Source organism: Gossypium hirsutum, chromosome A09 (assembly GCF_007990345.1).
Source record: "Gossypium hirsutum isolate 1008001.06 chromosome A09, Gossypium_hirsutum_v2.1, whole genome shotgun sequence".
Lineage (NCBI taxonomy): Eukaryota > Viridiplantae > Streptophyta > Magnoliopsida > Malvales > Malvaceae > Gossypium > Gossypium hirsutum.
The window spans coordinates 77,883,789-77,904,125 of record NC_053432.1 but is presented as its reverse complement, the minus strand read 5'-3'; the positions used below and the strand labels follow the sequence as shown (position 1 = coordinate 77,904,125).

Genomic DNA, 20,337 nt, shown 5'->3' with positions numbered 1-20,337 from the left:
AAATTCGGATAATACAAAATACATGGATTCAAACTTGCTGTGGTTACTAACGTTCCACCGCAAATATCTAAAGAGCTTCCTACAATGCGATCGTACAAAAAAAAACATGTTGAACGTGTCGAAAAGCAGGTTGAGGAGAATCCAAATGAGCACTGTATGTTTCAAAATTTGGTGAAGGAGAAACATTGTTAAGAGGGTGAGGCAATCTGGTAATGACGATAAGATAAGATAGGGGCCGGTGAGTAGTAAATATCGTGGGGCTCGGTTGTTCACCAGTTTTCGAAGGCATGTGAAATTGTGATTATCAAAATAGGGAATCTAATGTGGCCGGTTCCCGAGACTCTTTCACGATAAAGGCAAAGGCAAGGGAGCAGCCTCTTTATTTATTTTGCTTTAAAAAAATTTTATGGAAAGGGCAAGGAAAACAGCAAATACAGCTCACTTCCCGACCCACCACCAAACCATCATCATTTATTTATTTGATCAAAACCCTAGGCCGCTATTAGTATTTAACCCTTGGCTACCACCCTCTTCTTTTTATTATTGAAGGTAACCAAAGGCCTCGGTAGGTAGGGTTGTTCACTCTTGGGGGTCTCCTTGGTTCACACCAGGAGCGTCTCCGAGGCTTCAAGTTTTGGGTTTGAAGATCTACTTAGCACTCAGACCATCTTGTAGGTGAAGTCGGGTTAAAGTATGGTCTGGCTTTTGCTTTAAAGGGTCTTGGATCTGTTCCGAGTTTTTTGTTTTTTAGTCTAGTTTCATGGATTTGCTTTTGTGATGGAAAAAAAATGTTTGGCTTTTTTCTCTAGTGGGGTTGAGAGATCACATCTTCTCATCTTAACTAAAGATTGATCGTTTAGTCAAATAGTTGTGTACTTTCGGTTTTTCAGTTTATAGGGGAAAAGAAAAGATGTGTTTTGCTTTTGCTTTTAATCTTGCTTCTGTATTTTCTTCCCGTTTATGGTAAGTTGTCTAGGGTTAGGGTAAGTGTTTGTTTAAAGTCGTCAGGTTTTAGTGAATAAATATGGCTATTAGGAAGAAGAAAATCAACCCAAGTATTTAGATGTAATCTAAAGTAAGAAGGTGGGGGGGTTAGGAATGGAGCTCCTTGAAGTCCAATAGAGGTTCTTGCTGGGTATATTGAGCTGCTTGGCTATGGATCCCACAGTCCTATCCCATGTTGGGAGGGATAGGCTTGCGGCTTCCATATCTCAGGAGCTTCATTACCTTAAAAGTTAGATCCTTGTTTGGATTGAAGGGAGCTCTACATCTTTCTCCTTTCTCACTTCATCGTCTAGCCAAAGATTGATGTGATCTTATAATGCTACACTTTTATCTTCTTTTGCTGCTATTATCTCTTTTTCTTTTTCATGGATCTGTGAAGTTTAGGGTTTGGTTGTAAATTATTTTGCATTGTGGGGTTTATTGTGAATTAATAGTTGCATACTATTGTGAATGGTTGGATGGATCTTGAATTTCTTGTTACCTCTTTTGGTTTCCATTATTAATTTTGGCAGAGCGTTGCTGAGACTGCAGATGTTTACACAGGATAAAGCAAGTGAAAGCCAAAACGAGATGTCAGAAAGTAAATCTGGTGGTCATTTTCTTAGATTCTGCTGCTGCTGCTGCGCTGCTTTCAAAATTCACAAGAGGGGTTTTCCTATTGATTGTAATTTTTTAATGTAATAATAAAATAAAAGACATGCTTTATTGAACCTTTTCATTTTCTATTAAATCTTGAATGTATCTTGTCTTTTTTTTTGTTATAGATAAGTTTATCTTGTTCAAGTGGTGGATTTGTAAAGTTAAGTTAATATGCATGAGAGGGATAATTTTAATTATCTTAAGGCATTATTGATCTTGGTCGGGGCTGGGCACCTAAACAAGAAAAAAATAAAGAGGAAATTAGGTTTAAGTTGTGGAACTGAAGCTTTTGAGATATAGGGTTAGCCGGTTAGGGTAAAAGTTATGGAGGTCATTTTCACGTTTATTTTACAATATTATGTATTTTTATTATTTATTGTGATTTGCTTTGAGAAGTTATTATTACGTTTGAGTTGAGTGAGTTATATTTGTTGTTGGGCTTTTGTTCTATCATTGTAATTCATAAAAAGTTAATTGTTATATTTTTATAACATCAATTTATATTTACCAAAAAATAAAATTTATTTATTAGGCAGTTATTATTTTTAGTTTTAAATGATATTTTAGTAAAAATTAAATTATTTATGATATGATGTAAATAAAAAGAAATGATTTATATAATGATAATGTTGAGACAATAAACATTATGCTATTTTGATTTTTAATCATATTTATTGTTTTAAAAAGGAAGTAGGTTTTTGGTGAATTTATAATATTTATTGTTTTATAGATTTTTTATCATATTATTTATGGGTTTATTAATCATTTAATAATATTCTAGTATTTTTTTTTATGTTATTGATATATAATTTTGTTTATTCTAAAATTTGAACTTCAAATCCAAAACCACCAAATCCCAACCTGAACTTTGAATTTTTAACATTAAACCTTGACTTGAATTTTAAATTTTGAAACTTGAATTTGAATATCGAACTCAAATTTTAACTTTGAATTATTTGAGGTTCAAGTTTTGAGATTTAGGGTGAGTTTGGGTTTCAAAATTTAATGTTTGGGTTTAAAGTTTGATGTTCGGGATTTTGGATAAAAATTTTTCAAAATTATGTACCAATTATATGAAAGAAATATTAAAATATCATTAAATAATTAAAAAAAGATAATAAATGATATAATTAAAAGGTTTATAAAATAATTTATTCTCGTAATTTATTTTATTAGCAACTATGCATAATATTATTTATAGTTGGTATATGATGTAAAATAATATACTTAATTATACGTTAAATACAAATTTTGTATATTTTATGTTTATAAACAAATTTTATTTTGTTTCTGAAATTGGAATGAAATGAAATGTTCTAACGTTTAATTTTGTTGCAATTTGTCGGGACTTTTTTACATTACATTATATTTATTATTTATTTTTATGAAAGCACTTATTTATTATTTATTGAAACGAGTAAAAGGGAAAATTTTCAAAATATGCTTTCTTAGCACTAACTCAATATTAATGATGGTCGGGTTTTGTGGGTTGCGAAATCAATAAATTTATCGGTGAAGGAAGTACATGATATCATGCATAATAACTTAATAACGTAAAATTGTTAAGTTTAGAGTTATAAATTTTGACAAATTTATTATGCATATGATTTAAATAATTGTGATTAATACGATAGAAGTTTATTCTAATAAATGTCAATTTTCATTCTATAAATGCCTCTCTTATTTTTTTTTCTCATCCACATTCTTCAGATACTCTCATAGCCATTATGTCTTGAATATGATAAAATTTCGAGTTTAATTTTTTACAGTAATTATTTTTCTATTTTTTTCATATTTTTGAAGTTGTAAAATAAACAGTTTGTGATTTTGAAATAATCGGTAAATTGAACTCTCCTGCTTGATAAAACTTAAAATTTTCCTATCATGATGATTGCATGAAGCAATGCTTGAAGGATGTTGATTTGTATGGGGTCTCTAAAATGGAAATGTTTAATATCATTCATGAATTAGTCGCTTCCCTAGTTGAAAGGTGGAGGTCGAAAGCTTTTTACCGTTCAATTGCTTTGTAAGAAAATGACCACCAATTTAAAAGATGTTGTATTAATAAATAAGCTATTGATTGATGGGATGATAGTGGTCGGACTTAGTGCCAATGTTGCAGGTTTTTGTTAGGTGTCATGTCATCAAGGGAGAATTCGATGGAATTGTATTGGGGTTAATTGAAATGCATCTGGTTGAATCACTTTGTGGAGATAACCTCTTCATCACATGCCATTGAATTGGAGTTGAATCAATACGCTAAAGCTTGGATGCTTTGGATGGTCAGAGAAATGTTCTTCCCAAACAAGTTTGGGAACAAGGTCCATAAAATGTTTCTTCCACTGTTGGCAGTTTTTAAAAAGGCGAGGAGGTATAGCCGGGGGGTTTGCATACCATCAAACCATCGACAATCACATCCACAACGTTGTTCCCATGCATCCCAACTAGCCAAACTGGACGAGGAGCCACCAATACTACATTTCGACCCCTCTGCCTCATCTAGCTATCGTTCTACTACATTATTGTACCACATAGGCAAGGGATCGAGTCATGCTTAGGTCCCTCCATCAACAATTAGGACACCGACGATGGAAATGATTTTGACAAATCTGAAGCTCTCACACAATTTTCCAGTCAGATTAGTCTAAGGCCCTGAATCCCTTGCATCATTTATCTCTAATGGGGTAGTCGAATGTGATAGATATTTTCCAATTGACAATTGAATCTGATGATGTGCCGGGGGAGGAGGAAGAGGGGACGATGATGCATAGAGCTAAGGTCAATCATGTTGTAATCCACCTCAAAATAGGCATCCATCACATCGGCATCATTTATTCATGTTTTTTATTTTTTTTATCTTGACTTTTAAAATTATTATGTTACACTTTTATAATATTTTATGCATCTTTTTTAATATATTTTTTAGTGTAGATACAAAAATCATAAAAATGTGATTTTTTTCATATATATATAATATTTATGTTTTTCATATACTAAAAAATATATGCATAGATAACAAATAAGTTCTATATATATTTATAATAATAAATTAAAAAAATTTAGTAGTAAAATACATTATGTGGAACAACGTGTAGCAGTTATGGATATAATTTACTTCTATGAATGTGGTATTTTTAACATCCTAGAGCAAAAATGGATAAGGCAATTCTCATTCCTACTTACATTGTTGTTATCTGTAGTGAAATTGTAAATTTAGCTTGACCTTTTAAAAAGTTAAATTTCACTGTTGAAAAATTAAAAATGTTTTAAAATTTTATCTTATAAGAATATTTTATAATTAAATTTAAAATTTAATTTTTTTTATTATTTAGATCGAATCTAGTGGGATGCTTGGCCTGAATAAGTTTAGCTAGCACCACTCCCTTTCAAAATCATCTTTGATCTCCATGCTCTTTCCTCTCTTTTATTCTATTTGTCTTATCTATTTTCAATTTGTAAATTTATTTTATGGGTATCTTTACTAAAATATGTTTTGTGACATCTGTATTATCTTTGTTGGCTGTTGTGGATAGACACTGGTGCTTATTGTCCATGAAGCTCCACTTGCCATTGGCAATTCCTCTTGGATAGTGGGTGTCGAATTCATTTTTTTATTTTGAAAATAGGAAATTGACTTTAAAACGAAAATGGAGTCGCCACCAATCGTTTTTAATAAGTGTGATTGGATCACCTCAAAACACGGTTGTTTTTAATAAATAAATAAATTTTTCAAAACGACGATTTTGGTCTGCAAAAATAGAAAACCGGTTCGGGAGTCAGTTACGTACGATGAAGGATTAGCACCCTCGACACGCCCAAAATTGGTACTTGATTGATTATTTAGTGTCTTAATATCGAAAATTAAAGATTTGGACAGAGTTCAAAACGCGATCCTCCTTTTATTGGCTTTTAAAACATTTAGGTAAGTCAAATGTGTATTAAAGACCATCTCACCTCAAGGTAAAACATTACATTCAGTACGTTAGGACACAACATTTTTAACCCTCAATTCTGAGCTTGCCTTTAAAACGTGTGTTTTAGCCTTAAGAGGGTATTCGAATATTCAAAACAAACAAAGAAAGCGAAACCCAGTACGTTAGAGCACGATTCTTCGAATTTTTTTAAATACCAAATATTGCCTTTATTTTGAAAATTTTTGAGAGTGAACTGGTAAGAGTATATTCGAATATTCAAGACAAACAAAGAAAGTGAAACCCAATACGTTAGGGCACGATTCTTCGAATTCTTTAAATACCGAACATTGCCTTTATTTTGAAAAATTTTGAGAGAAGATCAATGGATAAATGAATTAAGGACATAGATTTTTTTAAAAATGATGATAAAAGACAACATGAAAATAATAATATGAGAATAATGCTAACCATATATAAATAATAAAAAACAATAATAATAGTAATTAATAGAAATAATTAATAAAATAGCAGTAATAATAAATACAATAATGTAATAAACATTGTGCTAATAGTATTGATAATGATATTAAAAACATGATGATAATAACAAAAAATATGTTGACGATAACATTAAATATGGGGATAATAGTAAAAAAAAATGGAATAACAATGTTAAATTAGTAATAGTGAGAAATAGTAAATAACAATAATTTGATATAAAAATGGTAACCAATAATAAACAATGGTATAAAAAAAATAATATAATAAGTCTATGTATAATAGAAATTTATATTTAAAATAATTAACTTCGCTTAAATATATATTTACATAATAAATATATAATAATAAATAAATAATATAATAATATGAAACATAACTCAAATTAATTAAATTAATAGAAAATAATAAAAAAACAAATATAAAAATAATGAGAATAAAACTCAAATTAATTAATTTAACAGTAAAATAACAAAAATAAAAAAGGGGTTAAATTTAATTAAAAATGAAAATTTTGGGGTCAAATTAGAAAGGAAATAAAATCAGAGGTAAACTCCCTCTCTTTTCCCTTCTTTCGTTTGTGTAAAGAAAAAATGTGAACGCCAAAGTAAACAAAATTGAATAATATAAAAAGTTACCTTAAAAATCTGATTTGTATTCTCTTTGATTTCGTATGTGTATTCTCTAAAAAAAATTCCTCCAAAATTCCTCTAAAAATCTTCTAAAAATCCTCTCTAAATTCCCCCCATACAATAGTTTTTCCATGGCTTTTATAGTCAAATTTTACAACTTATAACAAGTAGGGTGATGGAGGTAGTGGGGGTGATGGGGTGATGGAGGTAGTGGACGGTTTAGTGGGGTGTGGGGGTGATGGAGGTAGTGGATGGTTTAGTAGGGTGATGGAGTTAGTGGTCGGTTTAGTGAGGTGTTTAATTTAGGCTGGTTTGATTGGGCCCGGGCAGAAATTTGGTCCTACAGTGGGTTGGCAGTAAATACTCGAATAGTGGCGCTTCATCAGTTCCTTGATTTGTTTATGTTTTAAGCTTGTTGCTTTAAGCCTTATGTGTTTTGTGTTATTTTCCTTTGTTTAATAAATATCTTTTTTTTTTCTAATGAAAATGGTGGAAACTTTTTATTTTGTCTTATACTAGTATTAGTCTTGCTTTTGCAAGTTACAAATTTGATTTTAGAGATAGATTTGTTTTCACTTTTTTTATTTTAGTAAACGCTCGATTTTTTTTTTCCTTCGTATTGTATGGGCTATGTATATGTTAATTTTCCTTTTAAAAAATAAAAATTTAGTTGCAAAATCAATTAAACAAAAGTGTAATGAATATTCCTAATGCTGTGCAGAATATTCTCTTGTCCCTACTACTCTTCCTGGCCCAACCAAAATTTGAATCACTGTGGAATTTCTTGAGGAATTTGCAAAATGAAAAAAGAATTATAAATATAAAACACGATTATAATATTAAAAAATAACTTAAATGAAGATGAAATATTTTTATGCTCATTGATTTGCATTCTTGATGCATTTTGTGTTATTCATTCCAGTGGATGACTAACTGATTAAGGCCTGTTTAGGGCTCATAAAGCCCAACCTACAATAAAAGTTCGGTATCACGGAAATGGAGGTAGGTTGGGTCATTGCTCATTGGTCAATCTTTTGGTAGGTGAACTTTGATCCTCCATCTTAACTAATTCCTGCAAGTAACTCAGAAGAAGGAAACCAACGAAACCCAGTTTCCATTTTTGTTTTTTGGGAGAATTTAGAAAAAAAGAAGAAAAAATAATATTCTATTAACATGGGTATTTACTCGACCGTGATGGAGGCGGTGACGGAGGCGACAGGGTTATCCCCGACGGAGTTCTTCACAATCCTGGCGATGATGGTGGTAGTGTACAAGATAGTGTGCGGCATGTTTTTGGGTCCCGAAGATTTTCGTCAAAAGCCTCAAAAAGAGCCAATTCAGGTCGGAGATATTACGGAATCAGAGTTAAGAGCTTACGATGGTTCGGACCCCAAAAAGCCTCTCCTTATTGCCATCAAAGGCCAGATCTACGACGTCTCTTCCTCCAAGTAATATACAACATTCCATATCGATTGAATTCACGTAAATGATCAAGCTTTTACAAATAGGTTTTTATCGTTTTTGCTGTTTGCGTATGATTTGACAATTGATCTCACTTTTTGTTTGGTTTGTGAGGGTGTTTTATGGGCGTGGAGGGGCTTATTCGATGTTTACAGGGAGGGATGCGAGCAGGGCATTGGCGATGTTGTCGTTTAAACCTGAGGACCTGACGGGGAACCTCGAAGGCTTGAGTGCTGAGGAGCTTAGTGTGCTGGAGGATTGGGAATGTAAGTTCCTGGACAAGTATCCCATTGTTGGACGGGTTGTTCAACCATCAAATACCTCTCAAAATGGAGATGGACTTCACATTCACCACAATGATACAAACGGACATCAACAACAACAAACCAAGGATGATTAATTCCAAGCTTCAAAAATGTCCTGCTGTGCCAATTTGTGGAATCATGCTTTTAGGTTCCACTAGTTTTGGGAATGGATAGACGAGGAAATATTTATGTAATTAATGTTCTTTTTCTCTTTTACATAATAATCATAAATGAGCAGGCCGGGCAGTACTATTCTTGGAAAATACCAAAAAAAAAACTTTCCATAATCCGTGGAATGCCTAGAAAGAAACAACTATTTATTAAACAGCCTGGGTGCCTGACTACGCAAAAAGATGGATGCCATTGCTAACCAAATACAGTCCTATTCTTGTAAAGATAACAACTGTGGAATTGATCTACCACAACTGCCAAAATCCCTCTAATTCTCTGACAAAAAGTTTCAACCAAAATAGTGTTAACCAGATAAAAAAGAAAATGTCATTGAAGATCATCATCACCTACTTGAGCAGTATCCACTTTCCTCCGCTTGCTAATTCTTTCTTCTTCACAATTAGGTAGAGCATTCTCTAAGTCATCTTTCGTATCAACATTTTCAGTTTTCTTGCCAGTTTTTTCGTCACTGGAACCTAGGCTTGTACTTTCCTCCAAGTCATTCATGGGTTCCTCTTCAGCCGGCTCCTCATTCTCCTCGCTCTTTTGTTTCAGTGACTCAATCACATCCATCAATTCCCGGTTGACCTGATATATCGTTTTCATAAATTATTCGTGTTATCAGAAAAATCGTGCTGAAATAAAGTTAAACAGTGTGATTGTGAACTAGATCACTAACTGAAGGGAAAAAAAGGTCCTGTATCTCATAATCTATTTTTCAAGCCTTTCTAGAGTTGAATTTCCTTGTTCCCCTAAAAATGCATTCTATAAATTAGGCAAAATAAAAATATACATTAATGCCGCACCTGAAGATCTTGAAGAAAATCAGAGATATCAGTGGGGCACGAAGGACAGTTGAGGATGTTCTTTTGTGATCTAAGAGTCCGGCCTCCTTTATTCCTCTCTCTTATAGCAGTCTTACCAGTAAATGCAGCTTCAAAACAAGACTTGCAGAAGTTGTGGGCACAAGGAGTTGTAACCGGGAGACTCATAACTTGCTGACAGATTAGACAACCAAACTCTGCAACATAAAGCATATCAAGTCAAATGCTCTCTCTGCTCCTCTCATTGCTTTTTGTTTCCCACTAATGCCATGTTAAGAGATGAGTACAGATTATAGAAGATCATCAAATGTATAAACACGCATCAAAATCTAAAATCATGACTACTAAATTAAGTGGAACTCAATTATCTTCAGTTACCCTACCAATTTAACCTTGGCATAAATGCACATGGACAGATCTTTTTGATCACAAGCAAACTTAAGGCGTGCAGACTAAGGCCCAAGTACAAAATGAAAATAGTTCTTGACAGGGAAAACAAGATCAACCTTTGAGGAGTCTTTCTCTTGTACTTAGTTTACGTGAGTGCCTTATAGCTTTCCTTGTCCTTTTCCCTTCTTCAAGATCAGCTGCATTTGCTGGCTTTTTGCTTGGAGGAGGAGCTTTTTTCCACTTCCATCGACTACCTTCTTCCTGATTGAATTACGAACTACATAAGCATAGCAGAAAAATATGAAGCCTATGGGAAGAGGAATCAAATTGTGGGTCATATCAAAGATCAAACTCCAAAAACAGAAAAGATATTTCACTATTTAACTTCGCCAGTAAAACATTGTTTTATGAATATATTTTTTCTAGTTTCAGATGACATAATGAGTTCAACACAAGATGCATTCTTCATAATGTTTACCATCAGGTTACTATCTAACAGACAAAACATTGTTAAAGGCAGAACATTAAAAATAAAGATATCAGAGAAGAAACTACATCTCTTACATCAAAGTCCCACAATGGACTCTCCTTTCTCTCGAATATGTCAGTTGCCTTTTTCAGCTCAGAAATAGAAGGTAAAGGCCTAGGTCGATCACCATGCTCATCGCTGCATTAAAGTTCAATACAATAATTCATGGTGGAGCTAATGAATAGAGGAAAGAAGGCCATTTAAGCATATGAAAGGCAAAAACCTTGTCCATGGGGCTGGCTCATTGTCACATCTCACAAACAAATATCGGCAAACTTTAAATCCCTATTGAGGAGAGTACCATCAGGAAATTAATTTACAAGAGCTCAGCATAGCTAGCAATTTTGTTCTGATAGAGATATGATACCTGTATTCCAACCTTTCGCCAGCATTTTTCAATTCTATACACTCCATCATATCTCACCCCTTTCTCTGGGGCATATGAAGATCGTTTTTCTTTGTGCGACCTGCACATCAAGAGAAACAAAAGCTTTTAACAAATAAAATAGCATCATCGAAGTAGGCTTCTAAAAAGGTGCCAACCTATTAGTGAATTCAGTTGCCCTTTGCACGTGCATAGACAATCAGTAAGTAATAGAAACAAAGAGAGATAAGCTTCAAGAGATGAGACTTGCCTTACAACTCGAACAGGATAACCCTTTTTGCAACTTACTCGCAAAGCTTCATTCATCTTCTCAAATTTTTGATCAAATGACTGTTCCTTGTTTGTTCGCTTATTTCCACTGAGATCTCTACCTCCACTGCCATCAGCACCCATAAAAACAAATAATTTTCAAATACACACATGAATGAATAAATTTTAACCAATAAAATTCCTCAATTTAAAAGGAAAAAATATGATAGTTATTGACAGCATTCTTGGATAATGTCATCATGGTATCTATGCAGTAAGTGGATCTGTAAATTCATCTAAGGCCCAACAAAACAGCAACAACAAGCACATTCACTGAAGCCACATGAACCATGCATATCTACTGTACTTTCTATCGTGTACTCCTTTTACATTATAAAGTACATTAAAAATGACATTAAGCATCGAAATGTTTGGAAGCACATAGGAAATTTACAGATATGCCTCCAAGAAACAGCCTGACAAGAGTTAAAATTTGAAATTCAGTAATTCACCTTCAACTCAAAGAATTGAGTTGCCTTTTAAAGTTGAGACAAAAATATAAGAATTATGCAGACAAAGTAACTGATTATTCTTGAATAAAGCAGTAAATGGTAACAAGTCATCAATATCAATTGGACTAAACCGTCATCAATCCACCTTCATTTTATAAGCATGTGCGATGATGAGGTGCTATACTACTAATATGCATAGCCCTCTGAAAACAAACCTTCCTGTGTAGAGAAACCATTCTCCATGATCCTCGTCATCCTCATACCCCCCTGAGAGTGCCACCGATTGAGCACCATAGTTTGACTGACCAGCAATGCCTGCAACATGGGGAAGGTGAGCACCCCACTGCCTGCATTCTAATCTGTCTTCCCAACATTCACCAACAAGCACACCTTGATTTCTATCTGGGTCATTTTCAGCTGTAATCGGGCCAAAATGATCGGGTGGTACAGTTACAAATATCTTCCCACTAGCAGCATTTGCTTTCCCAGCTTTTTGTGCTCGCTCTGTAGTGAAAGCCTTATCAGGTCGATCTTGATTGTGTATAAAATGGAAAACTTTCAGAGGACCAGCAGAAGCATTTGATTTCGATAGCTTGGCCATTCTGATGACAGATACAAGAGTAGAATTAATACGAGGCTGACTAGCCATTTTGGGGGGAACTGTTGAGCGGCATTTTGCACAAGTACGCTTCCCTTGACCTATCCACTTCTGGAAGCATTTAAGGCAGAAATTGTGGCCACATGGTGTCTGAAACAACATGAATAAAGACATATAAATACATACATCAGCATTCAACATGCTAAATATTTCTCAGCAAAACATCGAAAAAGAAAAAGAAAATGAGAAATCGTACCGTAACAGGCCTGTCAGGTAACTGCATGCAAAACGAACAGTTTAAGCTTTCGTCAAGAACATCCAAAACAGAGCTCTCCCCTTTTCCATTCCCTCCATCTTCTTCAACTCTCCCACTCACTAGTTCCTGCCTCTTCCTCGCCTTCTCCTTCTCCGTCAAGGACTCATCCGCCTCTATTGCCTTTATCGCCACAAAGAGCTCGCCAGAGCTCCCATCAGTGGCGACCGATGGCCGGAGAAGAGGGTCGCCTGAGCAGTCAGGACAGTGCCATTGCAAAGTAGAAGCCAGGGTTTCGGGCTTAGAAGCCAAGCAACCCACGTGCCAAGAAGCAGCGCAGATGCTGCAAGTGAGGGTTTCCTCCGTCGGAGGGGTGACTTTGCAGCGCATGCAAGCGCCATCGCCTCCGCAAGGAAGCTGGATGCTATCGTGCGCCATTGGCAAACAAACAATGAGCTTTGAGGCGCAAGATAGCAGACGTTGAATTTTGATGGGACGGAGACTGGAGGGAAGAGTGGGCGAGCGGAGAAAAGATATATAGAGACAGAAAGGCGGGGGTGCTTTGGTATGGAATTTGAGAGACTTTTTGAATTCCAGAATAGGATAAATATGAATTGACGATATTATTCTTTTAATCCAGATTTTTACATTTATGCCATTTTGTTACTCGTTTACTTTTTGGCTACAGAGACGATTCTGAGGCGGAGTTTAATATATAATTGGGGGGTAAAAGTTAGTAGAAGATTTGAAGATTTGACTTCTATCTCTGCTCCGTCAATGTCTTAATAAAAAATCAATCAATATGAACTATTATATCGAAATTCGAAAGGAGTAGGTGGAATTTTAGTTTTGTAAGATCTAAATTTTAATGAAAAAAACTAAGTTTTTGTTTTTGGTTTTATAAGTGAAGAAAATAATGTTTGGAGGATTTTTTTTTCTAATTAAGTTTTTACTTAATAAATTTTAATAAGTTTTTTCTTGTTTGTGTATAATTTTTTTAATAATTTTTTTACTGAATTACAAGGTAAAATTTGAACAACAAATATGACTAATGCGACTTGAATTTAGACTATCATTGACCATCAACTATTACATGAGATTAAAAAAATCACTTTTAATCAAACGCATTTAATAAATAATATATGATAGAAAATGGTCAAATTATGCTATTAAACCTTATGCTTTGTGTAAATTATGGATTTAATATTTGTACGTTAATTTGATCAATTTTAGCTTTGTACTTTTCAAAATTTAAAATTTTAATCTTGACCCAATGGTAAGAGTTAAATTTGTTTGGTTATTAGTCTTGTATTATGTGTAAAGTTATATATTTAGTCTACGTTCACTAATTGAATCATTCACACTGGTTATTTTTTTTTAAATTTAAAATTTTAGTTTTAATGTAAGCAACCATCATTAAATCTATTAACTAATTTTTTTGCAAGTAATATGCGAAAAAAAACAAATAAACAGAGTATCACACATGTGATAATATGTTTCACACATCGAATTTTAAAAATAATAGAACTTAACTTAATAAATTTAATACTTATCATTTGATTAAAATTAAAATTTTTAAATTCTAAAAGTACAGATATTGAAAATGACCAAATTAAAAGACATGTACTAAATCCACAATTTATGTAAAGTACAGGGTCTAATAGTAGAATTTCACCTAAGAACCTGTTGATTTTGTTGTAATTGCAAAACCCTAATTCCCAATATACCACCGGTACTATATATACTTTCTTATGCCTTATATTCTTGCTTTTCATTCTCCGCTGACCTATCATTTTATCATTCAAAACCCTAAAGGCCGCTCCCGCCGCAAGCGCCGACGAAAATGGCAGTCTCCGAGGGATTGGTTCTCCGCGGCACCATGCGAGCCCACACCGATATGGTCACTGCCATCGCCACTCCCATTGATAACTCCGACATGATCGTCACTTCCTCACGTGACAAATCCATCATCCTTTGGCACTTAACCAAAGACGAAAAAACCTACGGCGTCGCGCGTCGTCGTCTCACCGGCCACTCTCATTTCGTCCAAGATGTTGTCCTCTCCTCAGATTCCCAGTTTGCTCTCTCCGGTTCCTGGGATGGTGAGCTTCGTCTATGGGACTTAAGCGCAGGAACTTCCGCTCGTCGTTTCGTTGGCCACACCAAAGATGTGCTTTCCGTTGCCTTTTCAATTGACAACCGTCAGATCGTCTCAGCTTCTCGTGATCGAACTATCAAGCTTTGGAATACCCTTGGAGAATGCAAATACACTATCCAAGAGGGCGATGCTCATACAGATTGGGTAAGCTGTGTTCGTTTCAGCCCAAATACTCTTCAACCCACCATCGTTTCGGCTTCCTGGGATAAGACCGTGAAAGTTTGGAACTTGACTAACTGCAAGATTCGTAACACATTGGCCGGACACACTGGTTATGTGAACACGGTGGCGGTTTCGCCTGATGGTTCTTTATGTGCTAGTGGAGGCAAAGATGGGGTGATTCTGTTGTGGGATTTAGCTGAAGGAAAGAAGCTTTACAGCCTCGAAGCTGGTGCCGTAATTCACTCGCTTTGCTTTAGTCCTAATAGGTACTGGCTTTGTGCTGCAACGGAGCAGAGTATCAAGATCTGGGATTTGGAAAGCAAGAGCGTAGTCGAAGACTTGAAGGTTGACCTCAAGGCCGAGGCTGAGACATCTGCAGCCACCGACAACGCAAACAAAAAGAAGGTAAAATTGCTTTTATTCATTACCGTCCTTCAATTTTGAATGTCTTATTTTGAATGTCTATTTTGGTTGGATGTTTTGATATAATTTGTTTAACTATTGGCGGATGAAATTTTATATGCAAAGTAGCTTTGCTTTTGCTTAATTGTTGGAACAATTTTATTGTGTTCCTTCCAACGCATATAGGTGTCAATGGGGCTGCTTGGTGAATACCATTTACCATGAATTTATTTAGACTACCCTTTTAATTATCCTCTCGTTTTGAATGATTCTTTTTCACTTTATACAACTTATGTATTTCTTTCTAGAATTTTTGTTACTGTTTCTTTGAGCTGATATAGACTAGTTTTTGTCATATATATGCTCATCCCCCATGTTCCATTATGCTGCGACTTTTTTAAACCACGATCATGCTTCTTAAGTAGTTTATTCTTTTCTAAGCGTACTATTGTAATGTTCAAAGCTTGGAATTTGTCATTGCTCCTCATGTTACTCTGACTCAAGGTGTATGTCGGATATGGGCATTTGTATGGCAATGATATGATCATATCATATGTTATTTGTAACAAAAAGATCATTAGAGAATAAAAAGTACAATTAACAAGATTTATGTGTTGGAAAAAACAAGAAGTAGAAATAACATAGATTATACCTCATAGTAGAATTTTTGTAGTTTTCAAGTTGATGAGTTTTACTTTTAAATAAAGTTTATATTCTGGATGGGTTTATTTTGTTGTTCTAAAGGTGTAGGAGTTATATGGAATTAATGAAATATATGGAAATGGAATGTGCAGGTGATATATTGCACAAGCTTGAACTGGAGTGCAGATGGAAGCACCTTGTTTAGTGGGTATACAGATGGTGTTATCAGAGTTTGGGGAATTGGTCGTTATTAAGATGATGATGGTGTTGCAATCATAAGCACCTTCTGGTTCTTAGTCTTTTTTTAAGATTTTGTTAAAAAATGTTTGAAAGGATCTTTGAGTCGTTTCTTTATCTTAATGTATTCGGATGGGGATATTGGTAGGCGTTGAGGCCTATGCGCTATTTTGGTTTCCTAGTATTAAGTTTAGATATATTTAATTACCCGTTTCAAAGCTTTTGAGTTGAATTCTACAAAACCATTTGAAGAATATATTTTCATTCATATTAATTTGTCAAATAACATAATCCTTAATTAGGGGTGGTGGGATATTAAGTTATTTGAAGCAATTGTACACAAACTTTTGCTTTTTGGGCAATTTTCACCTAATATTTACTTTGTTACTTATATGGTACGATTTTACTTACAAAATATATGTATCTAATATGAAAAACTGAGAGAGGAAACACCGGAAGAGCAAGAACGAACTTTTGTTAATGCAAAAATCAAGCGTAAACTGTATAGAACAGGGGAACAGAAACACCAAAACAACAAAGCTTTAAGACTGAAAGATGAACGACTGGGTTGAAGATCCTATAAATCTGAAGTCCATGACAGCAGCATACTTTAAAAAGATCTTTCTAAGATGGTAAAAGGGGCTGGGCTGGGCTGGTCCTTTTTTATCACCTGTTGTTTAATTTTGAAAGTCATTACTCCCTCATAAGTGTGGGATGTATCTATTCTTTCTTCGCTTTTATCTCGCTTTAATTAATTTTTGCTACTTATTTTTAATTTTGCTTCTTTAAAGGAGACTACATATTTAAATATAAATCTTCAAAAAAATATTTACACATAGAACATGAGGATTTTTTTTCTACAACACATCATTACATTTTTACCCTTTAAATAGCTATATATACTATATATTAGAGCGAGACAAATAATTACCATGATCGCTTCATATCTATTATCCATTAGGCAGTCTAAATTTTGCGAATCCCTAAACTATCTTTGATAGGGGTGAATAAAATTCGATTCGATTTGAAAAACTCGATAAAAAATTTAAATTTTGAATTAAATAGTTCGAGCTATTTGAGTTAATCAAGTTATTCGGATAAACTTGAATAAAAATTAAGTTTTTCAATTTAACTAGGATATAAATTACACAATTCGAATTATCCGAAAATTTGAATAAAAAAAGAGACAAAATTATGTCGTTTTGATAAATGTTTACCTTTTCTAAAATAAAAAATAAAAAATAAAAAATATTAAGTTAAAAAACAAAACTATATCATTTTAATAAGTGTTTACTCCAAAATTTAAATTTAATCGAAATACTAAAAAGAATTCTACTTCTTCCAACTACGGCTTCCATCCCGCTGTAATGCAATTCCTATATTTAATGTCATAGTTGACTTAAAACATAAAAAAACATTAAAACTGGCATATTATAATTTATTTATAGGGAAATACAATTAGTTGTTATATTATAAGGCAATATATATTCACGTGTAAAAATACATGCTATGCAAATATGATACGTGTTGTAAGGGAATAAACCCGTATATTGAAAAATAATACCTACAGTTATGGTATAAAGCAATATCATTGGCAAACAAAAAATAATATATATATTCACGTATTTGCTGAGGTCTTATTTTATTTTAAGACGTATTTTCAATATAGCACATATTTATTCATAGGATTGTTTCAATTGATATAATTTACATATAATATTTATTTATTTTTAAAGAAAACTAGCATAAATAGGACGCATGATAAAAATTTAACCTGTAGCCATCCACGTAAGACAAATTTTCTTTTGTAGGTAAGATATATATTCATTTTTCAATGGCTTTTTCTGTTAGTATTATATATGTAATTTGGTATATTGTAAGCAAGAAAATATATTATTCCATAAAGTATTCCAATAATTTGTTTTACTAATTAAAAATAACAAAATATTTAGTTTTTTTTTATATTTTAACTAAAATATTAAGTTAAGTTGGATGGAATTGAATATACTCAAATTTAAATAAATAATATATTTTTAGCGTTATGCACATTTATTTTGTTTATGTGATAGTTAATTACACATTCTTCCTATTGTAGGATGGGGAGAAACTAAACTTACATGTGCTAAATCTCAAAAGAAGAAAAGAAGAAGTAATTTAAGAGTGTCATAGTTTATTACCGAATCAAAAAAGGATGTGGTTTTTAGTGAGGCCTCGCTTTGAGTATGACTATAGGCGTCTATCTCCTAACTTTTCAACCTTTATCAAACACAATTTAATGCTTCTCACTTTGCTTTTCCACTCTCATTAGACTAGTTAATTAAATCCCTAGGTCAACCACCTAATTCAACTTTATTTTAGTAGTTATCCACTTTTTTCAATAGTAAATGTGACCACTTTCTTCTTTGTTTTTGGTTGGTTGGGATTCTATTTGTCAATTCTGTAATTGTGGAGGTGTAGGTTGAAGGCATTAAGGGGACCAAAATACTTTTTTCTTATTAAAGTTGGGGTTTAACCTAGCCTCGAAGGATGATGCTTTTTGGGTTCGTGTTCTTCGATCGAAGTATAGGATGATGGAACGGCTACCTATTAGCATAGCACGAGGAAACTGTTCTTTCATTTGGAGAGCCCTTGTTAAGGTATGACCTTTATTGTGTGAAAACTTAATTTGGTCAGTGTGGAATGGGAACTTTGTTTGGTGCTAGAAAGATCCCTGGATTCCAAACTTAAGGTCGTTGTTAAATCACATGCCTCCTTACAATAAATTTGTTTTCAATTGTACTCTCAGTGATACGGTAACAGAGGAGGGTATGTGGAATCTTAATCTATTCAGGGTCTAGCTGCTAGAAGATATTGTCAAAAAAATAGTGAGCATTCCTCTTTTTCATCCTTCAGCAAGAGCAAGTAGAATTAATTGGCTTCACACCTCAACTGGGTCTTTTTCGATTAAAAGTACGTACTAGTCTCTTAGAGAAACCACATGAAACTCGAAGGATAGGTGGTGGAAGGTCATTTGGAAATTTCAAGGACCTCAACATGTTCGGACTTTCTTATGGCTTATGTTTAAACAACGTCTTCTTACCAATATGGTGAGGATAAGGAGGGGCATTGGCCATGATGGCTTTTGTTCGTTGTGTAATCACAACTCTGAAGACATTCTTCATGTGTTTAAGGATTGTGCTGCTGCCAAAGAAGTCTGGTTATGTGTTGTGCCAACCAATCATCGACTTGGTTTTTTCTCCAATAACTTGTTTGAATGGATGAAGTCCAATTTATGCAATCTTTTGGGGATGTCGAGTTTTAGGATCAATTGGACTAGCCTCTTTGGTTTAATTTCTTGGCGCATATAGAAAAATAGAAACCTCTTTGTGTTTCAATGAATAACTTGGAGTTCCTCTGAGATATTAAGTCATTTGTTAGTTGTGTTAAGTAGTTTGATTTAGCTCATACAAAAAACTCACCAAGCCAACTTGATATTGCTCCTAACCTACCCCTTTTAGGTAATTGGATTAACTTGCATACTGACGAGATTGTTAAGTGTACATTTTACTGCCACTGGAGGTGTGGTAGGCAAACAGAATAGGGATTGGATTATTGACTTCAGTTATTATTTGGGGAACTGTTCAATTTTTTATGTCAAGCTTTGGAGTGTTTTAGATGGTCTGATTTTTCTTCAAAGATAGGGGTACAATAAGGTTTTGATCAATACTAACAGTTTTGAAGTGGTCAATGCCTTTCAGAATAGACACTTGGCCGAATCGACCTCAGCTTTGATGAGAAGGATTTATCTAATATTACAAACTATGGAACAATAAAGTATCAAGCATGTTCCAAGAGAGAGAAATCAAATGGTTGATCGCATTGTTAAGACGGCTTTTGATACTATAGAAGAAATGCATGTGTTTGTTGGCGTACTTGAGGAGCTCAGAGCAAGTCTTTATGCCAATAGAGCAGATTGGTTTCTTGCATACAATGAACTAATTTAGTTTTTTTTGTGTTTTTTTTCAACAAAAAAAAGTAAATAAGATAGTTTAGTTTTTGTATTATTTTAAAGTGAATAAATAAAGATAATCAAATATTATATTAGTTACTTTTGCTAAAAAAGCTTATGTAACCTAATATATATAACTGTGAAATTATATGGACATATGTTAAGTTGATGTATATTATATGATAACATAAAATTTAAAAAAATATATTAAACTTTTTTGAAAAAGTATTATAAAAAAATTAAAATTGAAAATTGAAAAAATTATAATTCTTAAAAAAACTCTAAAAAGTAATAAAATAAAATAAAATAAAAAACATGAGAGCTTCTGACTTGTGACTATACTAGTGTCATAGGGTTAGGCTTTAGGCAAGCAAACTATAACA

At 33.5% G+C, this 20,337-nt stretch overlaps 3 protein-coding genes and 1 long non-coding RNA gene across 4 annotated transcripts; 3 read left to right on the top strand and 1 right to left on the bottom strand.

Moving 5' to 3' along the window:
* The first annotated feature begins 368 nt into the window (after positions 1-368).
* Positions 369-1,715, top strand: LOC107899054 (uncharacterized). Its single transcript, XR_001684562.2, has 2 exons — positions 369-691; positions 1,518-1,715. It is a non-coding gene; the product is annotated as an uncharacterized lncRNA (long non-coding RNA).
* A 5,821-nt stretch (positions 1,716-7,536) lies between these two features.
* LOC107899053 (probable steroid-binding protein 3) lies at positions 7,537-8,717 on the top strand. The gene is made up of 2 exons (XM_016824648.2): positions 7,537-8,136; positions 8,264-8,717. The coding sequence occupies exons 1-2, from the start codon at positions 7,862-7,864 to the stop codon at positions 8,547-8,549; spliced, it is 561 nt and encodes a 186-aa protein (XP_016680137.1). The 5' UTR covers positions 7,537-7,861; the 3' UTR covers positions 8,550-8,717.
* On the bottom strand, positions 8,718-12,935 carry LOC107899051 (E3 ubiquitin-protein ligase ORTHRUS 2). The gene is made up of 9 exons (XM_016824647.2): positions 12,369-12,935; positions 11,730-12,262; positions 11,004-11,129; positions 10,736-10,835; positions 10,592-10,653; positions 10,404-10,506; positions 9,956-10,100; positions 9,432-9,646; positions 8,718-9,213 (listed from the first exon to the last, which is right to left on the bottom strand). Exons 1-9 carry the CDS (start codon positions 12,801-12,803, stop codon positions 8,953-8,955), a joined length of 1,980 nt encoding a protein of 659 aa, XP_016680136.1. The 5' UTR covers positions 12,804-12,935; the 3' UTR covers positions 8,718-8,952.
* A 1,186-nt stretch (positions 12,936-14,121) lies between these two features.
* On the top strand, positions 14,122-16,234 carry LOC107899050 (guanine nucleotide-binding protein subunit beta-like protein). The gene is made up of 2 exons (XM_016824646.2): positions 14,122-15,090; positions 15,882-16,234. Exons 1-2 carry the CDS (start codon positions 14,209-14,211, stop codon positions 15,981-15,983), a joined length of 984 nt encoding a protein of 327 aa, XP_016680135.1. The 5' UTR covers positions 14,122-14,208; the 3' UTR covers positions 15,984-16,234.
* Positions 16,235-20,337: the final 4,103 nt, after the last annotated feature.